The 24,060-nt window shown below is 44.4% G+C and overlaps 1 protein-coding gene across 12 annotated transcripts in view; it reads left to right on the forward strand.

Moving 5' to 3' along the window:
- Positions 1–24,056, forward strand: part of KIAA1217 — a 240,377-nt gene extending 216,321 nt beyond the window's left edge. For 10 of the 12 annotated variants that reach the window (XM_083823616.1, XM_083823623.1, XM_083823625.1 and 7 more), the window contains 10 exons: positions 1,456–1,586; positions 1,831–1,978; positions 3,628–4,123; positions 4,840–5,020; positions 10,340–10,494; positions 11,081–11,227; positions 15,562–15,681; positions 19,160–20,839; positions 21,292–21,414; positions 22,177–24,056. In XM_083823616.1, coding sequence (XP_083679742.1) covers positions 1,456–1,586; positions 1,831–1,978; positions 3,628–4,123; positions 4,840–5,020; positions 10,340–10,494; positions 11,081–11,227; positions 15,562–15,681; positions 19,160–20,839; positions 21,292–21,414; positions 22,177–22,665 — 3,670 coding nt within the window. In that variant the 3' untranslated portion in view covers positions 22,666–24,056. Of the gene's footprint in view, positions 1–1,455; positions 1,587–1,830; positions 1,979–3,627; positions 4,124–4,839; positions 5,021–10,339; positions 10,495–11,080; positions 11,228–15,561; positions 15,682–19,159; positions 20,840–21,291; positions 21,631–22,176 lie in introns of those variants that run through there. The other 2 variants (XM_083823617.1, XM_083823619.1) reach the window with 2 other exon arrangements.
- Positions 24,057–24,060: the final 4 nt, after the last annotated feature.

Here is a 24,060-nt window from a genome sequence, read left to right on the forward strand (position 1 = left end):
CATGCATTTAGTGTTCAGATCCTGATACTATTTCTGTTTCTCTGTGCATCAGAAGTACTGCTGTATTGTCATTTATTGTTCCGTGTGCCTGTGTTTCCCCTTTAAGTGACCTAAATGCAGAGTGGTGCTGCAATGGCTTTTCGCCTGTTACTGACCACCTACTCCTCTCTTTTCCTCTTCATATTGCCCATCCATTGAGACGGATCTAGGAAGTGACCTGAATGAAAACGATAATTTTCTGCTGGATTTGCATGGCTGTGCTGGCACAAAAGAAATGTGTGGAAATGCAGGACCCATGCTCGGTGTGGAAGGCGGTCTTACCCTACCCCTTTCCAGGCAATCAGCCCATACCTTTGCTCCCTTACAGCAGCTGCAAAACTTCTACCTGAGTGGATGTGAGAAATGAGGCCCAAAATTAGGTTAAAACCTGACTGTCAGCTCAGAGCTTGCTTTGCATTGTTTTCTAACATGCAATTAAACTGTTTTCAGAATACTTCTGTTAGTGAATTCGGTATCTTAATTGAGGCAGATTTCTTTTAGAACAAATTTTCAAGAGATGGTTCTTCTGAGGTATTCGCATAGGTATTTGCTCTGTTTTTGTCTAGCTGTGCATAATGCACTGCTGGTAGTTTTATAGAGATTCTTTGAGAGATTTTCTTCTGGGTGGAAATTCCAGCTAAAACAATCTGATCTCAACCTTATAAGGAAAAAAATTGTGTCCCTCAAAAAAAAAATATGTGCGTAAATGATTGTGAATATTTATGTGAAGCAAGGAAGTACTGGAAAAGGTATCAAGAAAGATGCTGAGGAAGCACCAGGTGAAGTCTGAGGAAGCGTGGGACAGCACTCGTTGGAAACCAGCCTCTGTGATTCATTTGTTAATCCAAACGCTGACCAAGAGCTGCATACGATGCACACTTGTTGTTTCATTCTGGCTATTTGTGGAAACAGGACGCTGTATCCTGTCTACTACGGATGGGCAGATAAACAGTCCTGCATCAAGGGGCCGTGAGTGCCAGCTTTTTGGGCTGTCACTTCACTGTTGTGCATTCTTTTGCATGTTATTAGCAGTGAGAAAATATAAGGTGCAAACCTGTACTGGATGTTCTGGTATAGCATCTATGTACCCTTCTGCTAGGATTCGCATTCCCAGAGGGCTGGCTGCTGGATGTGTTTCACCACACCATCTGCCCTTTGTAGCACAGCTGCTCTGCACATTTGCAGCATCAGAGAAATCAATGACTGGGGCTGGTTACGAGCCTGGTCCTATGCTGCGGGCATGAGTGTGCAGCAGCCTCATGTCCCCTCCTGGTACCCTGCTGGTTTTTTTTCATCCCGTGGTATCAGATTTAAAGATGCCACAGCTGAGGTTTCTGATTTAGTCCATTCGTTTACATATATTTTATTGTAGTGCAAGTCCTATTTACATTTCATGTTCACTTTCTGTTTTGCCAGTGAGCTGGAGGGATTTGTTGAGGACCTGAAGAGAGACTCCACTGCTTCCAACAAGACAGTGACACTGAAAGATGTTGAAGACGGAGCCTTTCTTTTGAGGCAAGTGGGAGAAGCTGTTGCCACCCTTAAAGGTATGTACTTGTCCTTTTTCCTTTCGGTTATTCTCTTTTGACCACAGTGGCTGAAAACAATTTTGCCTTTGATCTGAAGGCATAAACTTTCACTTCCAATATATTTCAAGTCAGGATTAAAGGGCTTGTTGCATGGCCCCTGAAAAGAGGTTGACAGTCAACTGTTTAACATTCACCCTGTCATCTGTTTTTCCCCAGGGCTTTTATGATTTCCTCTTGAGCCTCATAGTTTTTGTCTTTGCAGGAGAGTTCCCGACATTGCAGAATAAAATGCGTGCGATCCTCCGCATTGAGGTAGAAGCCGTGAGGTTCCTAAAGGAAGAGCCACACAAGCTAGACAGCTTATTGAAACGTGTGCGCAGCATGACAGATATCCTTACAATGCTCAGGAGGTGATTTTTTTTTCCTTCAAGCTAAAGAATTTCCTCAAGCATTTTGGGTTTGTGTTCTCCCCCTCTCCCCAAGGAATGTAGGAATATGTAACTCGTTTGCAGTAATTTATAGATTCTTTCTAGAGCCTTCTGAAGGAAAATCAGATTATCCTTTCCTGTGCTCTGTGCAGTGGTTCTCTTCTGACCAACAGTCTCAGTTGTCCAGAGCTTATGATTGAAAGTAGCTTCCTCTGAACTGAACACTTCCAGATTTGGGAAGTACCTTGACAAGAAAGCTTACAGTGTCACCAGTCCGGTATGTGAGTTAATTAGCTGTAGGCATTTACAGCAATCTAAGTTAATAGAAATATTCTCTGACACTGAAATGTGCATCCCCAAAAATCTAACAGTAAGAAATAACAGGAAAAGATTTGAAGTGGATAAAGAACCTTCTGTAAGAAGTAAATATTTTTCAATATGATTGGGTATCCATTCAAATTCTTTATTCTGTTTTTATGCAAGATAAGTTAGAGAAAGTTGAAATATTAGATAAAATGTGTGTCCACTAAGTGCCAGTGTTTAGCTATGTTTGTCAGAATATATCAGGAGCAGACAACTGCTGAATTATATGAGGCAATAGATACTGGATTTAATCCCTACTCAAAACTCAATGAATTAGGCCAAACTGTCAATGGTCATGGTCTAAATTTTAGTTCCATTACAAGCAAATCTAAGTCATAAGTGTGTTGATGCTACCATTATTCCAAGGAATGTAGGGTTGACACTGTTCCCATATATTCTGGAGCATATATAAAATGAATTTGCCAATACTGGCAGAGGGACAAAATGGTTTATGTAACAGGCCTTCTCAGAGCCATCAATTATTTTTCCAGGTAGATAAACATCCATATCCTTTCGTATTAGCTTCCTTTTCTTAAAAATGACTACAGTTATTTCCTGCCTTATCCTGTTTGGGAAATAAACAATGAGACGAAGTTTTACCAAAAGGTTTTGTTTTTTTTTTTCCCAGCCAAATTACCTGGAAAGTGTCATAAACTCTGTTTTAGTATTGGAAAAACTGATGATATTTGATGGATAGCCAAGCTTTGAGGCTCAGCAATTTCACAGCCAGTTCTTAGAAATGGTTGACTCTGCATCCTTACCTCATTCTAGCCCAAACTTGACAGATAAGACCTTCCTGAAGTACTGCTTAAATGCTTTGTTTTGGCAGTTTGTTAAACTGCTACTTCAGATTCTGTGTAGCTACTGTTTTCTGTGCTAATAGTCTAGGAATTATTTGTTTATCTAGATTTTATGTTTAAAAAAAAAAAGTCAACTGATTTCCATTCTCCCTCTAAAATCAAACCACTGTAACTCATGGTTTGGTAAAAGGAAAGTGCCAATACATTCATGAAGGTTTGTAAACATTTTAAAAGGCAAAAACATCCTACTATGAGTTGCCTCTTTAAAAAACATGAGCCCCTGCCTCTTAGAGAAAACTAAAATCACAGAACTGACAGCATTAGGAAGAGAAAACATCATTCTAATGTTTTTGATACAGTTGGTATTTTGTAGCTTTTCCCTTGCAAAAGCTTGTTGTTAAATATTGCTCATGACCCACCTGGATGCTAACCATGTGCCATGCTGTTGTGTTCAATTTGGCTGGGCAGACATGTTACAGAAGGACTGCTGAGGGGTGTGGATCCCTCCCAAGCTGTGCAATACTCCACTATGGAAAAGGCCACTGCAACTGAAGCTCTGAAAAACCAGGAGGAGCCCAAGCATACCCAGGGACACGCACAGCAAAACCTCACAGCAGTCACCTCAGAGTCCCAGGTATCTTCAGTCAAGTCAGAAGTCGTCCCCTTCTCAACAATGACGGTCCATCACGTGCAGAGCTCTCCTGTTGTCATCCATCAGTCTCAGCATTCATCAGCCCTGGTCAACCATGCCCAGGGCTCACCTGCTGCACCCAGCCACAGTGAAGGCCTGCCAGTGAGCGGCCACTTCTCGGCCACCCCACCGCCCCCCCCCCAGGAACCAGCAATAGGATCCCAGCCCACACAAGGCATGCCATCACCACAGGTCAATGGCAACACCATGCAAAGTCTTTTCATTGAGGAAATTCACAGTGCAAGTACCAGAAACAGAGCTGTATCAATTGAGGTACGGTGTATTCTACTCACCCAGTTGTTGTCTTTTTGGGTCTGAGCTCCCAGTCTCGCTTCTGAGACTGAAGGTGGGATTTTCAAATGCATTATGAGGATTTATATGCTTAACCTCGAACTACACCACGCACTTCTGAAGATACCCTCTGATTTTCAATGCAACAATATAATAACATGTAACCAAAATGAATAGCTGTGTTTTTGTAATAAACTTTATTTAAAAAAAATGAAGAAATACCCTATTTTTGAACAATAACATATGATTCTTTGGCAACACTTGCATTGATGAATTTCATTCATTCTTTAAATCTCCATGTTCCTTATTATGGAGAGGTAAAGATGAAAGAGCGTGAAGTTTCAGTGGTTTCACACAGAGGTACTGAGCAAACCCACAGCTGAACTCTCATGTCTTATTACAAACATGCACTTTAATCACCATGTGATGCAGTAAACCAGCGACCCAGATTTAATTTTTTCCTTTGTTCTTTTAGTGAGCAGTGGCCACTGTCAGTTTGTCTTGTGTTTGTGCCACATCTAGCACAATGGAAGTCGGAACTATTGTTCAATTACAGTTCAATTATCTTCCCTCTAGTTGCTGACTAGAACTGAAAGAATCTATCCATGGTGACCTATGATGTTTACACATGCATTTTTTAAAAAGTGATCACAACAGAAATCAGAGAGGTAAACTGATCCTTTACTGTTTTTGTCTAGAAAGCAGAAAAGAAATGGGAAGAGAAGAGACAAAACCTGGATCACTATAATGGAAAGGAATTTGAAAAGCTCTTGGAAGAGGCCCAGGCCAACATAATGAAGTCAATTCCCAACTTGGAGATGCCTCCCCAGCCAGCAGTCCTCCCTAAAGGGGATACAGTGGAAAAACCTGAAGTCTCAGGTGAGGTTTGCTATAGCAAATGGTGCTAAGAAGTTGCATATCTGGAAAAGATAATTTGTTTTTCCACTTTCCAAAATGTTTTCAACTTAAAGATTTCTGTGATCTTGATCATACCTGTGAGTAGTCCCTGAAGAATAATGCAGGTGCAGCTGTCAGAATAAAGTATTGTATCACAAAAGCAGTGATTTTGCAGATGCCAGTGTGGGTTACCAGCTGAACACAAATTTCCCCATACTGCGAATGAGTGAGTTTGTCCTACAGAGATGAAGGATCCTCATAAGCAGGAGAGTAAGCGTACACCTTGATTTTGACAGAGATGAGACTTTCTGTATGCTATGCTATATCTAGTATACTGTGCTCAGTTTAGCATTATGGAGGGCTGTGGAAAGAACCACGACTTTGAGCACAAATGATCTTACTGTCAGAAACTTAAGAAGCACTTTTTATAGATGATTCTTATCAAAAGAAAATCAAGACATTCCTGAGGTTTCTGAGGGTAAGGAGGCCTTTTAACTGTGCACAAGTTCTGACACGTTCCAGAAGCTGAAGCTGGAAAAAGCCAGATTAAAAATTAGGTGTCAAATTTTAACATTCAGAGTAACTAATCACTGAAGCTAGTTTAATTATCAACGTATTGGATTCTTTGCCACTTCAAATCTTTAAGTAATAATGCGTCTTTCCCAAAACTTCTATCTGAGCAGCCTTTCAGAAGGAAATGTAAGACCTGCTTGAAAAAATCCTTCAACCTCTGACATGGGAAGTCAGACTGCTTGATCTTAGTGGTCCTTGCTAACCTAATCTTAAGCTATAAATGCTACCAGTGTTTTGGATGAATCCCTCAGAGGTCTGAAAAAGACCATGATGCTACATAACTGAGTTGTCTTGGAGAAGTGGATAGATATGTAAGAATAAATGAAAGTGACTTTTGCAGTAAGGATTCGGTCTGCCCACAGCTATGGTATAGATACACCAAGTTTCAAGTTTAACTTGAGTCTGACTGTGACCCCCTAGCAAAAAAAGCTAGCATCATAATGAATTGATTGAACAGGAGTATCTACCCGACACATGAATCTGCTCAGCAGTTGGTGAGGTCTTGCATAGAAATCCCCAGACTCAATGTTTTGACTTCAAGAAAAACTGAACAAATAGGAAGGAGTCAAGATCACAGTGACGATGATGACCAGAGCTCTGGAAACATGGTCTGTGGGGGACAAAATAGAAAGAATTGGTTTTGCGTAGCATCAGGAAGAGAAGGCTGAGGAAGGACAAAGCAATCTCTAAATACATAAAAAATCTGTTTAAAAAAGAAAAGACCAACTTGCTTTGTGTGGATAGGACAGAAGTAGAAGTTGGCAATTGCAATTGGGAAGATCCAGGTTAGGGATTAGGAAAAGCCTCGTAATAGAAAGGAAAGTGAAGTATTGAAGAAGGCTGCATGAGGCAATGAGGAGGACATCAGAACCCCATCATTGGAGAAATTGGTTTGTGCTAACATAGATCAAGGATTTTGTAGGTATATTCCTTTGTGGAAGGCAGATATAATGGTATAATGCTTTGTGATAGCAGGATTATTGGTTTTCCTTCCAGTCCTGTTTTTTCACAATTTAACATACAAATCCACATGTGAATTTCTTCAAAGTTTAAGGAACAAAGAAGCTGCCCCAGCCAATCGTATTGTTAAACATGTGTCAGCTGCAAAATTCTTATCCAGTTAGAAATGTTAGAAAATGCCCCGTTTGGTCATAGCAATGTCCCTTCCATCTCAGTACTCTGCCTCTGACAGAGGCGACAGAAGATGCTCTTTGTGGGCAGCACAGAAACCTGGCCACTTTCTGCGGTCTGATACTACACCTCCAACTCCCCAATTGATGTTAAAGGGAATATTTCAACCTGCTCCTTTTCATGTCCATTATGGATATGTTTTGACCTTTTATCCATCAATTCCTCTAATCCCTTTTAGAACCATTTGCCTCCCCACTACAGCAAGCTTCAGGAGCTCACTCCCATCCTGCAGAGGAGCTTTCCTTCATCTGTTTTACATTCATCTCCTACCAGCATCACTGAGTTCCCCACAGTTCTCATATTTTGCAGTTTGGCAAACAACACTTCTGCATTCCTTTTGTAAAATCAGGAAGGCAGTGGATGAACCTCGATCATACCCTGGAGGTGCCAGCCTACCCTGCTCCAAACTGCAGACTTGCAGCCTTTCTCATCCCTCCATCAAGGCCAACTGCTCTCTCACCAGGCAGTTTCACTTGCTCTTCTCTACCTCCACTGTGTCCTGGAGCTGTGAGACCAGAGCTTCACGCTGCATTCAAGCTTTTGGGTAGCAGCATTTTGTTCTGGCGTGCCTTTGACACTGACAAGTTGTTGCTCCTTGGATGTTTCTCAACATACAGGCTTAAAATAAATTCTGTTGAACCCTGTAAAATAATTTTGGAATTCTGTCACCATTCAGTGAGGTTACAGGCTAGCCATACAATTAACTTGTGTAATGTTTGGCATAAATAGAAAAAGTCAGTGAAAATATGTACCATATGGGTGCAGTGAGCTGTGACATTTTAAGAAGTGCAGAACACAGCAGCAGAGATGTTTTGTAACTCACATAGTTAACTAATCCACTTCTAGAATAACATTTTGCACTGTGTGTAGCCAGCAGATTTAGGGAGAAAGTTGATGAGATTGAGGCATTTGCCTTCTGTTGTGCATAATGAATCCTGTAATAGTAACATAAATAATTTAAAGGAACTGAAAAACTTTTCCTTAATACCTGATTAAATGTCTCACATGCTACCCAGCTCTCCTATGATTCAAGAAGAAAATTTCAATATGCTACAATCTGATGTAGACTAAAGAACTAGGCAACATAAGAAAAGGGAGACCACCTGCCCCAGTAATATATTGCAGAAGACATTTTGGACAGAAATTAGCACAGTCCTTTGCTGGCTTTGCTGCAGAACCCAGATAGATCACATTACCAGAATATCTTGTCTCAGCAATTCTCCACACAGAACCCAACTAAGAAACTCTTTTTTTTTTCCTTTACAAAGCACAAAACAAAGTTAAATCACACATTTTTTTCACACAGTTTTGCAGATGACTGTGTAAATACTTCTTTAATGTAACTGTAACTCATCTTTGATATCAGGATTGTTCAGCAGAAATTATGGGGACTGTCTCTAGCGTACATTAGAAATTGGGCTCCTTTATCTCCCTTTGCGCCTTCACATGTGAGAACACCCTGATTTTTGGAAGTGCTGAGTGATCAGTAGCTTCCATTACTTACTTGACTACAAAGGCTTCCTCAAGGCAGGCATTATTTTAAGATTATTTTTAAAGACATTGGATGTTTTGGTGCAAGTAGGAAGCTACATAGTGGGAGAAACTAATTCTAGTCTGGATGTACCTGTTGAAGAACTCTTCAGTTCAATGAAATGGCTGGCGATGAACGACTCCCATTTTGTTCACAGAAGTGCTGAGCCGTTTGGCACCAGGGAAGGTTTCATAAAGCCGCATTTTTGATCATGGGTAGTCCCAGACTCAGTGAAATGTATTTATCCATTTGCTCATCTCTCTTTAATAAATACGGGAGAAGAGCTCAGCCAAAGAAAAAAATACTAGAATAAGGTTTTTCCTCATTTTTTTTCCTTCAAATATTTTTTTTCCTTCCCACTTAGATTGGAGAAATGAAATAAATGAAAGAAAATAGAAATTCAGCTTTGAAGTTTCATGCCTTGCCCAGTGTTGTAACATTGACAGTAAGCGCACCCCATTACAATCAAATGGGAGCGGGACTGGCTTTTGAGAACCCGTGCACGTGCCATTGATCATTTCTCTTGGCTGAGTTTCTCCTTCTTGTTTCTCCTTTTGAAGATGGAGATGGAAGTCTCACAAATATGAAATAATTTTTTCGTTGTGCCTTCCATATCTTGCATGCAGACTTACTAAGTGTGAGAAAAACATGCATGTTCTTGCATTCAGAGCCTCTGTATCAGCTTGAGGGTAATAGGTTGAGCCCATTGAAAGGAGCAGAGATTTGCACAGGCCCCACACCACAGTCTGCTGTACACCATCTTAGAGAACAACCTGGCTTTTACAGCAGCAGATTTTACTTTGTGCTGGCAGAGTACGCCTGATGCCGTGAAAACCTTAGTAGTGTGTATTGACAAAAGCAGCAGTCTAATGTAGTGTGCCTCTAGAAAATCACTCTTGTTGCAATCCTGCGAGTCAGTGCCAGATAAGCAGGGAGGGGGGTAATGCAGCAGAGCGTTTCTTTAAGCTTAAGCAGCTTTGAAGAATATTTGATCTAAGAAGAGAACAAAGATGAGGCTGGGTCAGCCAAGGGCTCAAACCCTCCTGAGGGGCCAGCGCATCAGAGGAGCTTGATGCAGCCCCAGGAGCAGACACTTATGCAATAACTTGCCCAGAGAGAATACTTAACCCTAACCAGCTGGGTAATCTGAAAGTAGGAGGTTTTTTCTTTCTGGGTTATGTACATTCCAGCTGTTTATATAACACTGGGTAGCTGCAGAAAGGTCGTTCTCTCACCCTTGAAAACAAACACTGGAAGCAGCGGTGTGAAAACAGTGGCTGCTGCCATGGATGATGCTTAGCCTGGGACCAGGAACACACAGGGACAGGTCACGGGCAGGGAAATGCTGCTGCTGGGAAAATGCTGTCCAGTGGTGGTGGGGAAGAGGAAGTTGCAGCTGGGTGGGGAAGCAGCTGGGTGTGGGGGAAATACCAGTTTGAGAAACTGGTCTTGTCTTGGAAAACTCCCCTCAGAAAGCAAGGGCTGGCTTTGCTCAGATACTGGATTTGGAAAATGAATCACTGTGGGTTATCAAAATGTATATACGGCTGTTACAACTCAAAGCAAAGCTGTGCTTTCCTGCAACAGTCAGAAGTACATAAAGTGAAAACAAATGCTGAAGCATTCAAAGGAGGCTGCAGGGGCACTATCTGTAATCAGGCACCCAGCTGAATCTGCACCCTGTGCTTACCACTGGTCGATTTCCAGAAGTGCGCTGAGCTATCACACCCACCGAGGGCTGAAATCCCAGCTGCAGTGATGTGGGGGACAGGAGTTTTGCTGAACATTTGTGGGTGAAGTGATCTGGTTACGCTGTGCAATTTCTGCGCTGTTTGTTTTTGTTCAAGGAGGTTCTACCTGGATCACAAATGTGTTTCTGTTCATGTATATTCAGCAGCAGAACCTTTTAAGATTTTTTTTTCTTTCTTTCTGGTTGAGGCAGGGCTGCAAATGCTTGTTTCCCTTCTTCACCTATGTTTATTCTGTGCTACCCTGCTTACTTGCAGAAGATGTTCCTGACGCAGACCAGGATAACGATAAGCTGACCAAGTCCCCGCCTCCTCCACCTCCACGCCGCAGTTACCTGCCGGGGTCAGGACTGACCACAACGAGATCAGGAGAGGTCATCTATACAGCCAGGAAAGAGGCTGCTGCTGTCAAGGTTTGATGATTCAGACTCTAGGCAATCAGATTGTTGATGAATGGCTGGCATGGAGGCACATTCCCAGGCTTGGGCTGTGTCTATAAACCACAAAATAAGTTGAGACAGAGCTACGTCCTGGAGAGCTACTGAAGCTGCCTAGCAGGAAACACTGCTGTTAAGCCAAATGATCAAGTAAGGTTTTATCAGTTTTGTTTACAGCAGTCAGCCTTGCTGCACTGATCTCCTAGCAATACAGAAGGCAAGTCACAAGCTGCTTTCATTTAGAGTTGTAAGAAGATTAAAAATAAAAAAGCATGCCTTAAACAGATGGGGAAGATCAGCTCAGAGTTGAGAGCATTTTTTCAGAAATGTTCCAAATTAGTTTTTCTGGGCTTCCTTTTCCCATTCGTTCTGTCCCCTGAAGGAAGTGGAGGGAAGCCCAGGTGAAGAAGCTGTTAATCCTACTCATGTGAAGTAGCAATATCTGCTTAAAAAGGAAGCGTCACCTTGCCACAAGTCCTTTTCAGTGCTGAATTTACTGTGTTTGCTTTTCATCAGAAGGCTCAATTATATTGGCTGTCTGTGCTTTTTCATGCCTTTGTAGGAGTGCAGTGAAGATGCTGGGCAAGTAGCACAATCCAAAACCCCTAAAGAGGATCAGACATTGTCTCGGAACACAGGGCTTGCTGTAGCATCTGCTGTAAAAGACGAAGAGGAAGAGGAAGGAGATAAAATAATGGCAGAATTACAGGTAGGCCTTTGCACTGCACATGCACAAGTATGCCCTTTGGTAATCTGCACTCAGTAACACTTCTGGGGCCTCAGCACAATTTCCAGCTCTGAACATGAAGGAAAGTAGGTCTGCCAGTCTCACCCAGTTCCACTTTTTGTGCTGGATTGTACACATTTAGCAAGCATCACACAAATTTTGTTCAAGAGTTCTGGAGCCGAGAGAGTGCTCAGGAATGCAGAGGTTGCCACTGGAGAACCTCTCAAGACACACAAAGATGGGTCAAGTAAAAAACTGGTGTGTGTTTGTTGTGGTTGCCCCTGGCATAGAATTTCTCACAGTCCCAGACACACAAGGTACTGAGAGTCCATCATTTGTGTTAACACTGGTGGGAATGGGGAATACGGGGTGTGTTCCTGGTGAGCTGTGTTCACTTGTTCTGGGCCATGGCCCAGTGTTTTCTGCAGTGTTTGGCCATTGAATCATCTGCTGTTCCCTGCTGTGTAACTAGTGTATTACTCTGCTAGTGGTATAGAAGTAGTGCTCTCTCGCTGGTCCTTCACTTGGCAGCACATAGGCTGGTTTAGCACAGTGATTGTGATGCTACAGTAAAAGCCAACTATTCCAGCTGCCATCAGTGAGTCCCAGCCTCCTGGGGCACCCTCTGTCCTCTTCCATGTCCTCAGGAGGAAAGGAGATGTGGATCATCTTAACTGGATCGTGTAACTTCTGATGTTTGTGATGGCTCAGAGCACTGTCATGGCATGAGATGTTCCCTGCTGTCCACCAAAAGGCGGGTTTGGTGCTGCCACAGGAGTGTTTGCAAGACAGGTGTGGATATTAAGCAGTGACTGTTTTGTACGATGAGTGCGCCCTGCCCCTCTGCTCAGTTTTCACCCACCAGAGCATCAAACAGCTGGTTTGCAGAGAGCAAGAGCAAGGGTTTACCCTTGTCCCCCATTTGTGTGCTAGTGTCTAACGAGACAGGGAAACTCTGGGCAGTGAAATTGTCTCATTGTCTGATGTCTCAGGGAAAGCATCAACTTGCAGCAGTGAAGTAGAGATGGAAATCTGTGAAGGGAGACTGAGGGGAGCTGTGGAAGAGAAATAGGCTTGCTAGATCAACAAGAAATGCTAGCTTTGAGGATAAGCAATGTTCATTTTAAACAATAATCAAAATACCAGGTACCTCTTAGAAGGCTGACAGGGTGCCATGTTTTAGAAAGGTCAAACTGTTTGATCCAGGAGCTACAAACTGATTAGTCTGATACCAGTCATAGGCAGAGCGAGAAAGCCAGGCTTGGGGTTCAATTAATGAAGAACTAAAGGACAGACATACACTGTGGTTCTTGTTAACACAATGTAATGGAACACGGGGCTGTTCAAAGAAAACAACACTCTTTGATCAGGTAAATGGTTAGACTGATTAAACTTACACGGAGCACTGCGTTCAGCTCTGGGGCTCCCAGCACAGGAAGGACATGGACATATTAGAACGAGTCCAGAGGGCCACGAGGATGGTCAGAGGCCTGGAGCACCTCTCCTATGAAGACAGACTGAGGGAGCTGGGGTTGTTCAGACTGGAGAAGACAAGGCTCTGGGGAGACCTTATAGCGGCCGGCCAGTGCGTAAAGGGGGCCTACAGGAAAGCTGGGGAGGGACTCTGTGTCAGGGGGTGGAGTGATGGGACAAGGGATAATGGCTTTGAGCTAAAAGAAGGTAGGTTTAGATTAGATTACATACAAGGAGGAAATTCTTCACTCAGAGGGTGGTGAGGCTCTGGCCCAGGCTGCCCAGAGAAGCTGTGGATGCCCCATCCCTGGAGGTGTTCAAGGCCAGGCTGGATGGGGCTTTGGGCAACCTGGTCTGGTGGGAGGTGTCCCTGCCCATGGCGGGGTGGGTGGAATTTGATCTTCAAGGTCCCTTCCAACCCAAACCATTCTGTGATTCTGTGATTCTATGATAAAACTGAAATGTATACGTGTAAACATTTTTGTAAATCATTTGATCAACTATCATACAGCATTCTGATTAAAATCTGGCACCATGGAGTATACAAAAAAAAAAAAAAAAGCCAACCTCAAGAGCATTGAGAGCTGTCTGGTTCTGAAAGTGTTGCCCTCAGTGCAGGTGTATATAGTGAGATCTGGAGGGGTCAGCTACTGGCCCAGTGCCACTCTGTATTTTCATCAGCAGCCTGGAAATACATTTAAAATCCTTATTCTTAAAATCAGATTAAATCTTAAAACTGGTGACGTATGAGAGCAGGGATACGATAGCAATCACTTGATGGTCATAATGCATTTGAATTCACTGAAATGTACAGTCTGCATGAGAAACAACAAATACAGGCCAGACCACAACTGCATGTCTTGGGAAGGAGCAGGAGTTGCAGTAACAACTTGAGAGGAGCTCCCAGGTGAGTGCTGTTGCCACAAAGTTAATGTCTGCTTTAGGTGTAGATGTGAGAACAGGGAGTGTTTTTATCTCTGTGTACAGAGGATCAGTGAGGTCAGCGTCCATGACTGTGTCCGTGCATCACCTATTTAAAATGGGTGTTAAGAATATAAAGGTTCAGAAGGGACCTGAGTACACTGTGGAGGTACTTTCATGGGAAGCACCTTTTTAATCTAGCAGAAAAAGGCATAATAATCAGCTGCTGAAGCACAAACATGGACATTCAGATAGATATTTCAGAGCAAAGTTGATATATTAACAAATTACCAAGGGACATGGTGAATTCTTCTAAGGTCAGAAGGACTTTGAGAATGCCTTTGTAGATGAACTCAAAAGCACATCATTGGTCTCATAAATGGGTAAGCTGTGGACAGCCCATACCCTGTATTACAGGGGGAGTAGGACTACTTGTTCTAAGAGTTCTGTCTTAGATACCCTAATCTGGAAACACATAAAAACAGGATGTAATGGAAAACCAGCAGAAACTCTGCACCGTGATTTTTTTGTACTGGATTTTTTCGTTATTTTTCTCTCTCTGATTTTACATAAACATGCAAGAAATATGAGAAGAAGAATTTTTAATTTTGATGAGTTGTTTTTTTTTTTATTTTGATTCTAGTCGGTAGTCTGGGCTATTAATTTCATGAGAGTTGCCAGGAATTAAATAATTTCCATAACAAATGGCATACAAATATAATCTTCTTGTGTTTCACGTTGTGTTTGACTCCCATGAGCACTCCTCCCTCATTCCCCTGGCTGGCAGAGATGTCCCACCTGTGCATCCCACTGATGGCAGTCAGTGGCAGTAGCGACATGCAGAAATCCCAGTGGTGGACATGTGGAGCCAGGACTGCGCAGTAGTGGCAGTGATGGTTCTGCTTCTCTGTATGTGGGAGCCAGCTGGGTAGAGAAACCCAAAGGAAATGGAAAGAGGGTAGCAAAAGGGCTGAAAAGTCCAGGCTCTGTCCTGGGGTAAACACAGTGGGAGGCCGGTGGTCCCCAAGCCCATACGTTGGGCTGTTTCCAGAGCAGGAGGAGCCTGACGGGGACTGCCACCATCTGGAGCATGAGTGAAGGCTGTGGTAGAGACACATCTGAAGTTTTAATAACACTGTACGGGGAGCTGTGTAGCTCTTGCATGATGTGCAATGAAACCGGCAAATGTGGTAGCTGAGTGGACAGCAAGGGATGGGTAAGAGGTATTACATGCCTTCTTTTCTCATTTATTCACCATGCTTGTGGAAGTGGAAGCCTGCTGCTTCCACTTCTTCCTCACCTTTCTGCAGGCAACAGACAGACCACTTCCAGATGACAAAATCTGGAAAATACATGTCAGCGGTGCTCGTCCTATCCATGGAAACAGCAAAGTCTTGCTAATACTCACTGGGAATGGTGGTGAGAAAGCATGAAGGGAGCACAGGAAAAGTGCCTAAGGACAGTAAATGGAATAAAGTGAGCTGAGCTTTGGGCTTTGTTTATTTTAACTCATAAAACTTCAGGTTTCGTCATTAGGTGATGTGTGGTCAAGGCCAAAATGTGTCTGATAAGGATTCTGAGGATGTATCAGTCTCCGGGAAGTGGGTACTGTTCCAAGCCTAACGTTTGTCAGACTTCCTAGTGAAGTTTGGGTAGTTTGCAGCACCACTGTGTGCCTTCATTGCCCCATCAGGGGATGCTGAGGTCAGTGTGATGAGTTTGAGTATGGTCTTGGCAGATTGGTGGGTATGCCCTATTTGTCTTAGTCACATAGTCTAAATCTGCTACATCATGAAGTTGTAAACAGTATCAAGCTGCTGTGCATGTGAAAAACAATTGCTCTGTTTGTAGCTAGTCATCGCCAGACATTTCTGTGTAAAAGCTACTTGGTCTCCTGATAACCTGCAGTATTTATTTCCTAGGCTTTCCAGAAGTGCTCTTTTATGGATGTAAACTCAAACAGTCATGCTGAGCAGTCCAGAAATGATACACATGTTAAAGACATAAGGCCTGGGACTTTAATGCATCACAAGGAAAAGAAGGTAACAAGTGGCGTTTGCAAACATGCCACCCGGTCTTGGCATAACCTTCTTTCCTTACTTTAAAACTAATCTTATATCTCGTGTCCTGTTCTTTCTAACCCCCAACAACCACTGCCCAGTGGTTTCCTTCTTTTTATCCCACTATGGGTCAGAAACACTCAGGTGGAGTGTTATACCGATGTACATTATGCGTCTTATCAGCAGTTACACAAGGATTGCATGAGGTTTTAAGACTCTGGGAAATCAAAGTTAAAAGAGGATCCACCAGTTTCCTCTGAAGAGATGCTCTTCTCAGAAAGTCCTTCCAGTGGTGTTCTGGCAATGGATGTTAAATCATCTCTCCTAGGTCTCGTTCTTGTTTGGGGGAGAGTTAGTGGTTCCTTTCAAGAGCCACTTCAGAGATTTTGTGCTTTATTTTCTTCATTTGTCAATCCTAGTTATTAGATATTCAGAAGTCCCATTTGGTTTACTGGAAGACAGAGTCAAGGTGGTTGGGCCAAATTCACCCTCATGAAAGTTAGGGCCCAAAAATTCACACGTGGACATGAACCCTTGGGACTTACAAGAAATGCCACGTGTCTGGGTCTGTAGCCAAATTGGGGTAGATTTCACAGCTTTGTCTGTACTGGGGATGTCATTTGAGTTGATTGGCATTAGTGGGCAGCCAATATGCAAGATGAAGAATAGGACAAACATTGCTGCCTTTGCAGACTTCTTTTTCCAGCTTAAGGATAATTAATTGAATCATGGTTGGGTTTAGGTGGTCATGCAGGCATGAGAGCTTGTTAGCCAAATGCCAGTTCGCAGTGAAGTGATGTGGTGGGGAAGAAACCACAGCTTTTCAGCACAGCATTTCAACTTCCTAGTGCTTTCTTGTGAGTGTGTGCAAGGTGGAAATAGCGGTAATACCTTCTCCGGTGCACCTTCATGAGTATGAGTAAATCCTCTCCAAGGTTTTTATTGCTAACATTGCACTTCATCCTCCTTCAACAGAAACTGAGGAAGGAGAGGAAAAAATATCTTCGGTAGGTCCTAAAAGCAGGGAAGAACCCAGTTGCCTTAATATAACCATGGTGAGCTGCACAGAGCATTGCAGCTCTAAAGCAGATGGTGACCCCCCTAGATGTTGGTGTCTGATATTTAGTAGCATCAAAGGCCCTCCCCAGCAAAGCCGCTGCTGCCAGGGCTGAGCACTGAACGCAAGGGCTTGGCTTGGAGCTGCTCAAACAGCACTTCTGGTCTAAAGCTGCAAGCACCTGGCTGGGTGCGGGCACAAGTTCATGGCACTGACTAAGAGGAAAAGTTGCTTTGTTGTGTAGTGTATGGCAGTGTTGTGGAGGCGAACGAACAAACCTGTCCCTGTCAGTACAAGTGTCAGAATAAGATCATACTGTTACTTCAAAACGTGGGTTACCACTCAAGACACCACACACGCTGTAGCACAGATGTCTCTTTGAAAGGTGCTGCCAAGTAATTGCCATAAACTGCCATTTATTGGAAAACAGTCCAGGAAATTAAGGTTAATGACATCTGTTTTTGTCATCTGACATGACAGAGTGGTTTACTGACTTTGAATATGGAGCCTTGTGATCATGGTGAACTCATAGAGGAATGAGATGTTTTTCTCTTTGAGAAAAATGAGGTGTTTTTCTCTTTTTAGTAGAAAGGCGACAACTCATAAAACGAGGTATGTTGTACAATGACACCTTGAGATGTTGCACTGATGCTTGGAACAACAGCAACTTGCTAAAAAAAATATAGAGAAGTGGGAATTCAGTGACAGAATCAGGGTAGCCAGGGGCAACGAGTGCCATTAAATGGACTGGCTTAAGTCTGGGATTTGCTCTGGCAGGTAATGGGACTGCTTCAGCAGGTCTGGGCCTGAGGTGACCACAGGCCCTGGGGTTTTGTTCTTACACCCGCTCTCAGCACGAAGTGCAGGTGGCATCAGCCTGCGCAGCAATGCCTCGCTGGCTGTGGCTGGTTTATGCGAGCACTCCTCTTTCTTTAGAAATAAGAGGGACTTCGAGGGAGTCTCGGAGCACCTGCACAGACTTGTTACTTCTGATGTGCCTTCAGTAGGACTGTGACTCTGATTTACTGCTAACTTTCTTGTTTCTGCGTTTTGATAAAAGTTCTTCTGTACAAGATGCTTACACAGTATATAAGAAAATATAACAACAGACGTAGAAAATGTACCTTGTGAGCTCCTGTATGCATTGGAAGTACATGCACTAGCCAACCCGTGGATTTCTGTACCGTCGCTTATTCATCTCAGCTGGCGAGTGACTCTCCTGGCTGACCTTCTGCACATGTTGAAGCTAATATAAGTATAATCCCTCCTTCGTGTGTGTTAAGAGTCAGTTTTTATTCTCAAGCCATGCCTTTGGCTTACTGCCTTCAGTCACCTGATGCCAGATTTGTTTCCTTCCCAGCAAACCATCCTTTGACTGTAGTCTCTCTTGCTGTGGTCACAGATGTGGTGTCTCTTCAGGTCATATCCTCACCCTGATGATTGGTGTTTATCCTAAGCTGCCACTAGCACTTAGCAAAGCAAACCAGAAATAATAAATTAAAAAAAAAGAGCCTGGTATAATGAAACAGCATCTCCAGGAGACCTCATTTAAAAGTAAAGAAAAAGTGTCCCTGAAAGTGTAATTGCTGGGACCATACTGCTTTCAAGCCAGAGGCTGACCTCTCTGCATGCTGTTCAGAGTTGCTTCTAAAAACGAACGTAGCTCGTTTGTCATTCTGCACTCCTAAGGGTGCTGCAGGGTGCCACTGGTAATTCTGAAAGAAGGAGAACTTTTAAGCTGCAGTAGGGATTTAAAAATGCTTGGACTGTGACCATACTAACCGTGATAGAGCAGCACGGCTCAGGTGTGAGCAGCATTAGAAGCAGCAAAATGTTGTAATTTGAACGTCAGCTTTTTCCAGGAGAAAACCTACTTTCAGGGCTATCCAGAGTGTCATTTGGTGCTGTGGTGAGCTGGCAAGCCGGAGCTCCCTGCCGTCAGCCCTTACAACCAGTCTCCCTTTGAAGTGTCCCAGCTGAACGTGCTCAGATACCATGAACCTTTCAACTTCAACCTTATACAAACTAGGTATTTTTTTTTAACTGAGAGGTAAATGGGCCAAGGTAGCACCGTGTTGGAAATAAGGTAACTAGCGTGCCTTGCATGTGCTGGAGGCCTTGTTAAAACAGGAGCCCTAGGTAACAAGCCGTGCTGGCCACATGCATAGCACAGAGCAGTAACGTCCTGCGCTGCTCTGCCAGAATCTGGGATTTTGCCCTGCAGAAATACAGGAGTCAGCTGACAGCTTCAGACATGCCTCTGCAGCAGTAAACCGCGTGGTGAGTTCACAAGGTCTGCGCTTCCCCTGAGAATATGATGATTAATTTTTTGGGGAAAAAAAAAAAAAAGTCCTGTAAAAGTAACAGCCCTGAATAACTGAGTAATCCGACTTTCCCCCTTAGGTGTATGGGGCTACAACAGGATCTCCCACAGATAGTGACCATCCTAAAGAGAAGAGGGAAGGGAAAACTGACGAAGAATTGGGTTCTGATTCATCCAGCACAGATGACAGTAAAATTGGCTTTTCAATGAATGACAGTCCTACCTTTAGCAAGGGTTTGTTTGTAGACAGTAGAGACTATTCTAAGAAAAACCTCCAGAATACGAGCACAAACCTGTCTGGGGCCAGTTTGCCAGAGGACGAAAAACGAAGAGGGGCTCAAGATATTTTAGGATCCCATTTTCCAGCTGTCGAACTGGGAAAACAAAACCCGAGCTATGGACTCTCACGAGACGCTTGCCAGGCCCTGCCGCAGGGCGAAGCCCCGCAGAGCACGGGCAGGCGCGTCCCCGTCAGCAGCGTTGCTCCTCTGCCGAGGCACCCGCCGGAGGCTGCGGGACCCCCTCCTTCCGCCCAGGAGCAAGAAGCTCCCGCAGCCACCACCAGTCAGGTCGTGCTGAGACCCAGGGTGGCGAGAAGTAACAGCACTGAAGAGATGGACTCTCCGGCCAGCTCGCCGAGCGAGGACAGCCCTCCCCCAGAAAACATCGCCTTCATGATCACCAAAACCGCCGTCCAGGTCCTCTCGAGCGGGGAGGTCCACGACATCGTCAGCCGGAAGGGTGGCGATGTGCAGACGGTCAACATCGATGCGAGGAAGGACGTGGCGTCGGAGAAAGGTATCCCAGAGAGCGCGGAAGGCGAGGAGCCCGTAGTCTGCCTGGACAAAAAGCCCGTCATCATCATTTTCGATGAGCCGATGGATATCAGGTCAGCCTATAAGCGGCTCTCTACGATTTTTGAGGAATGCGATGAGGAGCTGGAGAAAATGATGACCGAGGAGAAGATAGAAGAGGAAGAGGAGGAGGAAGAAAATGAAGTGCGTGGCATTTCTAAGAGCCAGAAGGAGGAGCCGCCGGTACTTAATGACAGAAAAGCGATCGCAGAGTATTCGGCAGCCCACGGCCTCAGCGAGCAGTACGTGTTCAGCCTGCAGGCTTCCTCTGACGCTGCAGACACCAGGTCTCCTGCAGAGCAGGAGAGCACAAAGACAAATTTCAGCAAATACAGTCAGATATATGGGCTGCACACCGAAACAAACTCGGACTCTGCTGATCAGTTTGGGAGCAGGCAGGATTCCAAGAAAAAATTTAAGTTTAAATTCCCTAAAAAGCAGCTGGCTGCTCTGACGCAGGCAATACGTACGGGAACCAAGACTGGGAAGAAGACCTTGCAGGTCGTGGTTTATGAAGAGGAGGAGGAAGACGGGACCCTTAAGCAGCACAAGGAAGCCAAGAGGTTTGAAATCACCAGGTCTCAGCCTGAGGACACCGACAGAAGTCCTCCCGGGAAGCAGGAGGCCCCCCCCGGCGCTGCAGTGCCCCTGTCTAGGACTGACGAAATTCGGCAGAACACGTACCGAACGCTAGACAGCCTTGAGCAGACCATAAAGCAGCTGGAAAACACCATCAGTGAAATGAGCCCCAAACCTATCCCTGAAAGCACATACAGCTCTGAGGGCAGCTCTGTCCCCTTCTCTGCCCAGATAGTACCAGAGACCCCGCCCCGAGAGCTTGTAGTGCTGGATGAGAGCCATGCTGCTGTAGAGCCCCCTGCGCCCACCCCAGCCACTGCACGTAAGGTACCTTAGTGCGACAAATCGAAACCCCAGCTGCTTTCTAAAAATCTGCAATAATCACCATTAAACAAGAGGGTCTTGTGATTTGTTTGCTTCCTCTCAGGTGGCTTGTTTGGGCTCCCCACGAGGTGTCTAACAGCTAATAGCCCGTCGGGTTGGTTTACTTTTGCTGCTGATTGGTGATGGGCAAACGCAGGGGAGCTGGGTCAAATAATCTGCTGTGTGACATGACGAGCGGCACTGACACGAGATCCAGTTTGATCAGTAGTTTGAGCAGTTTTCCTCCGTTTGATTCTCGAAATTAACACCTGTGGCGTGAAGCTCCTGAACTTCTCCCTGCATGTAGCCCTGCGGCTTTGTTTTGGCGCATGGTGTGCGGCCTCCCCCCGGAGCACGCCGGTGCTGACGGCGCCTCTCCTTGTCTCCCCTCCCTGCCCCTCCGCTCCTTTCCACAGGGCCCCGGCGCTGCCCCGCAGACGAGCAGGATGCCGGTCCCCATGGCGTCGAAAAGTAGGCAAGGAAGCACGGAGAAAGCAGGCAAACAGCACAAGCTGCAGGACCCACGCCAGTACAGACAGGTAGTTTTACCCTAACCCCGGTGTTTGGATGGACATTTCGTGTTGCTTGTTTATTTAAAACCTCCAGTAACTGACTGTGATGATACCAAATAATGGATGCCTGTCTTTCGAGCGAGGTCTAACTGGACGTCCTGGAGCCTGGGGGCATGACCGTATCTACTGACCTTTTCACCATGCTTGTGCATGCCTGTCTGCAATAAAACACCTGCTGCTTTTTGTTGGGTTTTGTTTTTGTTCTGTTTTTTTTTTTAACCCGTGGTGTTCAGCTGTAACGTTCAGATGTCGACTACCTGCTCACTTCCCCTCCGGTAAGCGCGGCGGTTCCTTAGGACGAGGAATGCTCCTGCTCCGAGCCTTGCCAGGAGGCCGTGGACACTAACCTGTCGGTGTACTAGGTGGCAGTAGCTGCACATTAACTCTCCAGCCGGACATGTCTAGTCACACGTTAATAACCCAGAAGCATGGCCAATGTAGTGAACGGTCTGTAAACCCTAGTTGCACCTCCTCACGAAAGCTTTGTCCGTGCTCTCTCTCTCTCTCTCTCTCTCTCTCTCTCTCTCTCTCTCTCTCTCTCTCTCTCTCTCTCTGCATCCTTCGTTGTGCACTTTGGGGTTTCTACCAGGTCCAGTCCACGGCTGCCAGACTTAGCTCAGGCCTCAAACTGTTAATTCTTACTCTCTGTAGGGCTACTTTCCCAGGTCCTGTTGATTTATCGTGTTACTGGCTTTCTGACAAACTGTCTCCTGCCGTCTTTATTTGCAGGCTAATGGAAGTGCTAAGAAAGCTGGTGGGGACTATAAGGCTACTTCCCCCACCCTACCTGCTTCTAAGATCCCCGCCTTTTCTCCCGCCTCTGGGAAAAACAGCTCTGCCCCTGCTCCTAGCGGTGACAGCCCTAACCCCCCCAATCCGCCCGCTAAAACATCCCTGCCCTCCTCCAACCTCCTCGGCCCCCAGACAGGGCGCATAACGTACTCCACCTCCCTCATCCCCTCTGTCGCTAACGGCTCCTCCAAGCTCCAGAGCCCCGCTCACGCAGGGAAAGGCCACCAGCTCTCCTTCTCGCTGCAGACCCAAAACGGCCGGCCACCCCCTCCTTCCTCCTCTACCTCCCCTCCCTCCTCTACCTCCCCCACTTCACTGACCCAAGGTGTGAAGAGCATCAGGACAATCCACACGCCTAGCTTCACCAGCTACAAGGCGCAGAACGGCAGTGCCAGCAAGTCCACCCCGGCCAAGGAGCCAGCCTAAAGGCTACGCGCAGCGCACGTCCACCGAGGCTTTTTGGTCAAAGAGCTGCAGCCAATATCTTAACCAGGGAGCGTAACCAGTTTGTGATTATTTTTTTTTTATTTTTTTTTTGCTGTACTGCTGGAGGCATAATACTAATCACGTGCTAAATACTGAGTTACTACACTAGATTAGCGTGGAGCTTTTTTTGTAAACCTTTTGTTGCTGTTGTACTGATAACGGAGCGTTTTCTTCCTATAGGCAGCACCTCTGACAAAAAAAAAAAAGTGTGAAGGTGTGTGAGTGAACTCGAGTGCGTGTGCACAGCGGTGTACTGAGCATGGGGAAACGTATGGTGAAAAATTTAGTAAGTTGTTTTGTATAAAGCTATTTTTCATTATGGGGACTAGACGTGAACAGAGATATACTAAAGTGTGATTCTACACAACTGTAAAACAAACTAAAATATTTTTCTTTTATTTTGGTGTTATTTAGCTTTGTTACAGATTTCTATTTTTGTCAACAAATGTCATGGTTCCTTTCGAGATCTTTTTGCCAAAACATTTTGATACTATTGTAATGTACATTTAAAAGTAGTATGCTGGACAGTAAACCTCTACACCAGAAACAGAACAAGACTGCTCCTAGTGTGTACGAGGCAACTCAACCTATTGCACTGCCATTCAGATTATATTTAAGAATTTGCCAAGCCAAGAAAAAAATAAATTGTTTTACACATATAGAGGTAGTTGCTGATTAGTTTGGTTTGGTTTGTTTTTTTTTCCTTAGCTAAATCCACCCTTTTCCTTCAGTTTTGTTTTACTGAGACCTGGTAACCCATTAATGTATTGCATTGTGGATTTTAAAATGTACACTTCTGTACTGTTCTGTATACTGGCAAACTTTTGTACATATCTATATATATATATAAATAAATAAATACTGTATGTGGCTGGGCACATAGAGTAGTTTTACCACACCAAAGTTAATTTTTATGCATGCTTTCAAAATATATATGGGGAAGGGGTGAGAAGGATGGGTATCAGTCAAATAGGAAAAAAAAGCAACAAGCTTGCATAGCTCATGGTTTTGTAAATAAATTTATTTGTATAACACCATAATGTAATATACAGAACTATGATAAGCAAAGATCTTTAAAAAAATAAAGGGCTGCATGCTTATATTTTGTATTTTGTCACTAATAACTTTTAGAGTGGTCTCAAGTAGCTATGTTTGACTTAAAAAGAGAAACTATCAGGAACAAGATTGACTTTATTTTCCCCAGATTAATGCCAGACATCAGTAGTAATTTCAAAACAGAGTGTTTCAACCTTACCTGGACAACAGCTAATTGCTGGAATGCCAGGTTAGAAAGGGAGCAAGAAAATAAAAAGCGTACCTGAGCCTTTGAACCGA

The sequence above is a fragment of the Anser anser genome (genome assembly GCF_964211835.1).
Source record: "Anser anser genome assembly, chromosome: 2".
Classification (NCBI taxonomy): Eukaryota; Metazoa; Chordata; class Aves; order Anseriformes; family Anatidae; genus Anser; species Anser anser.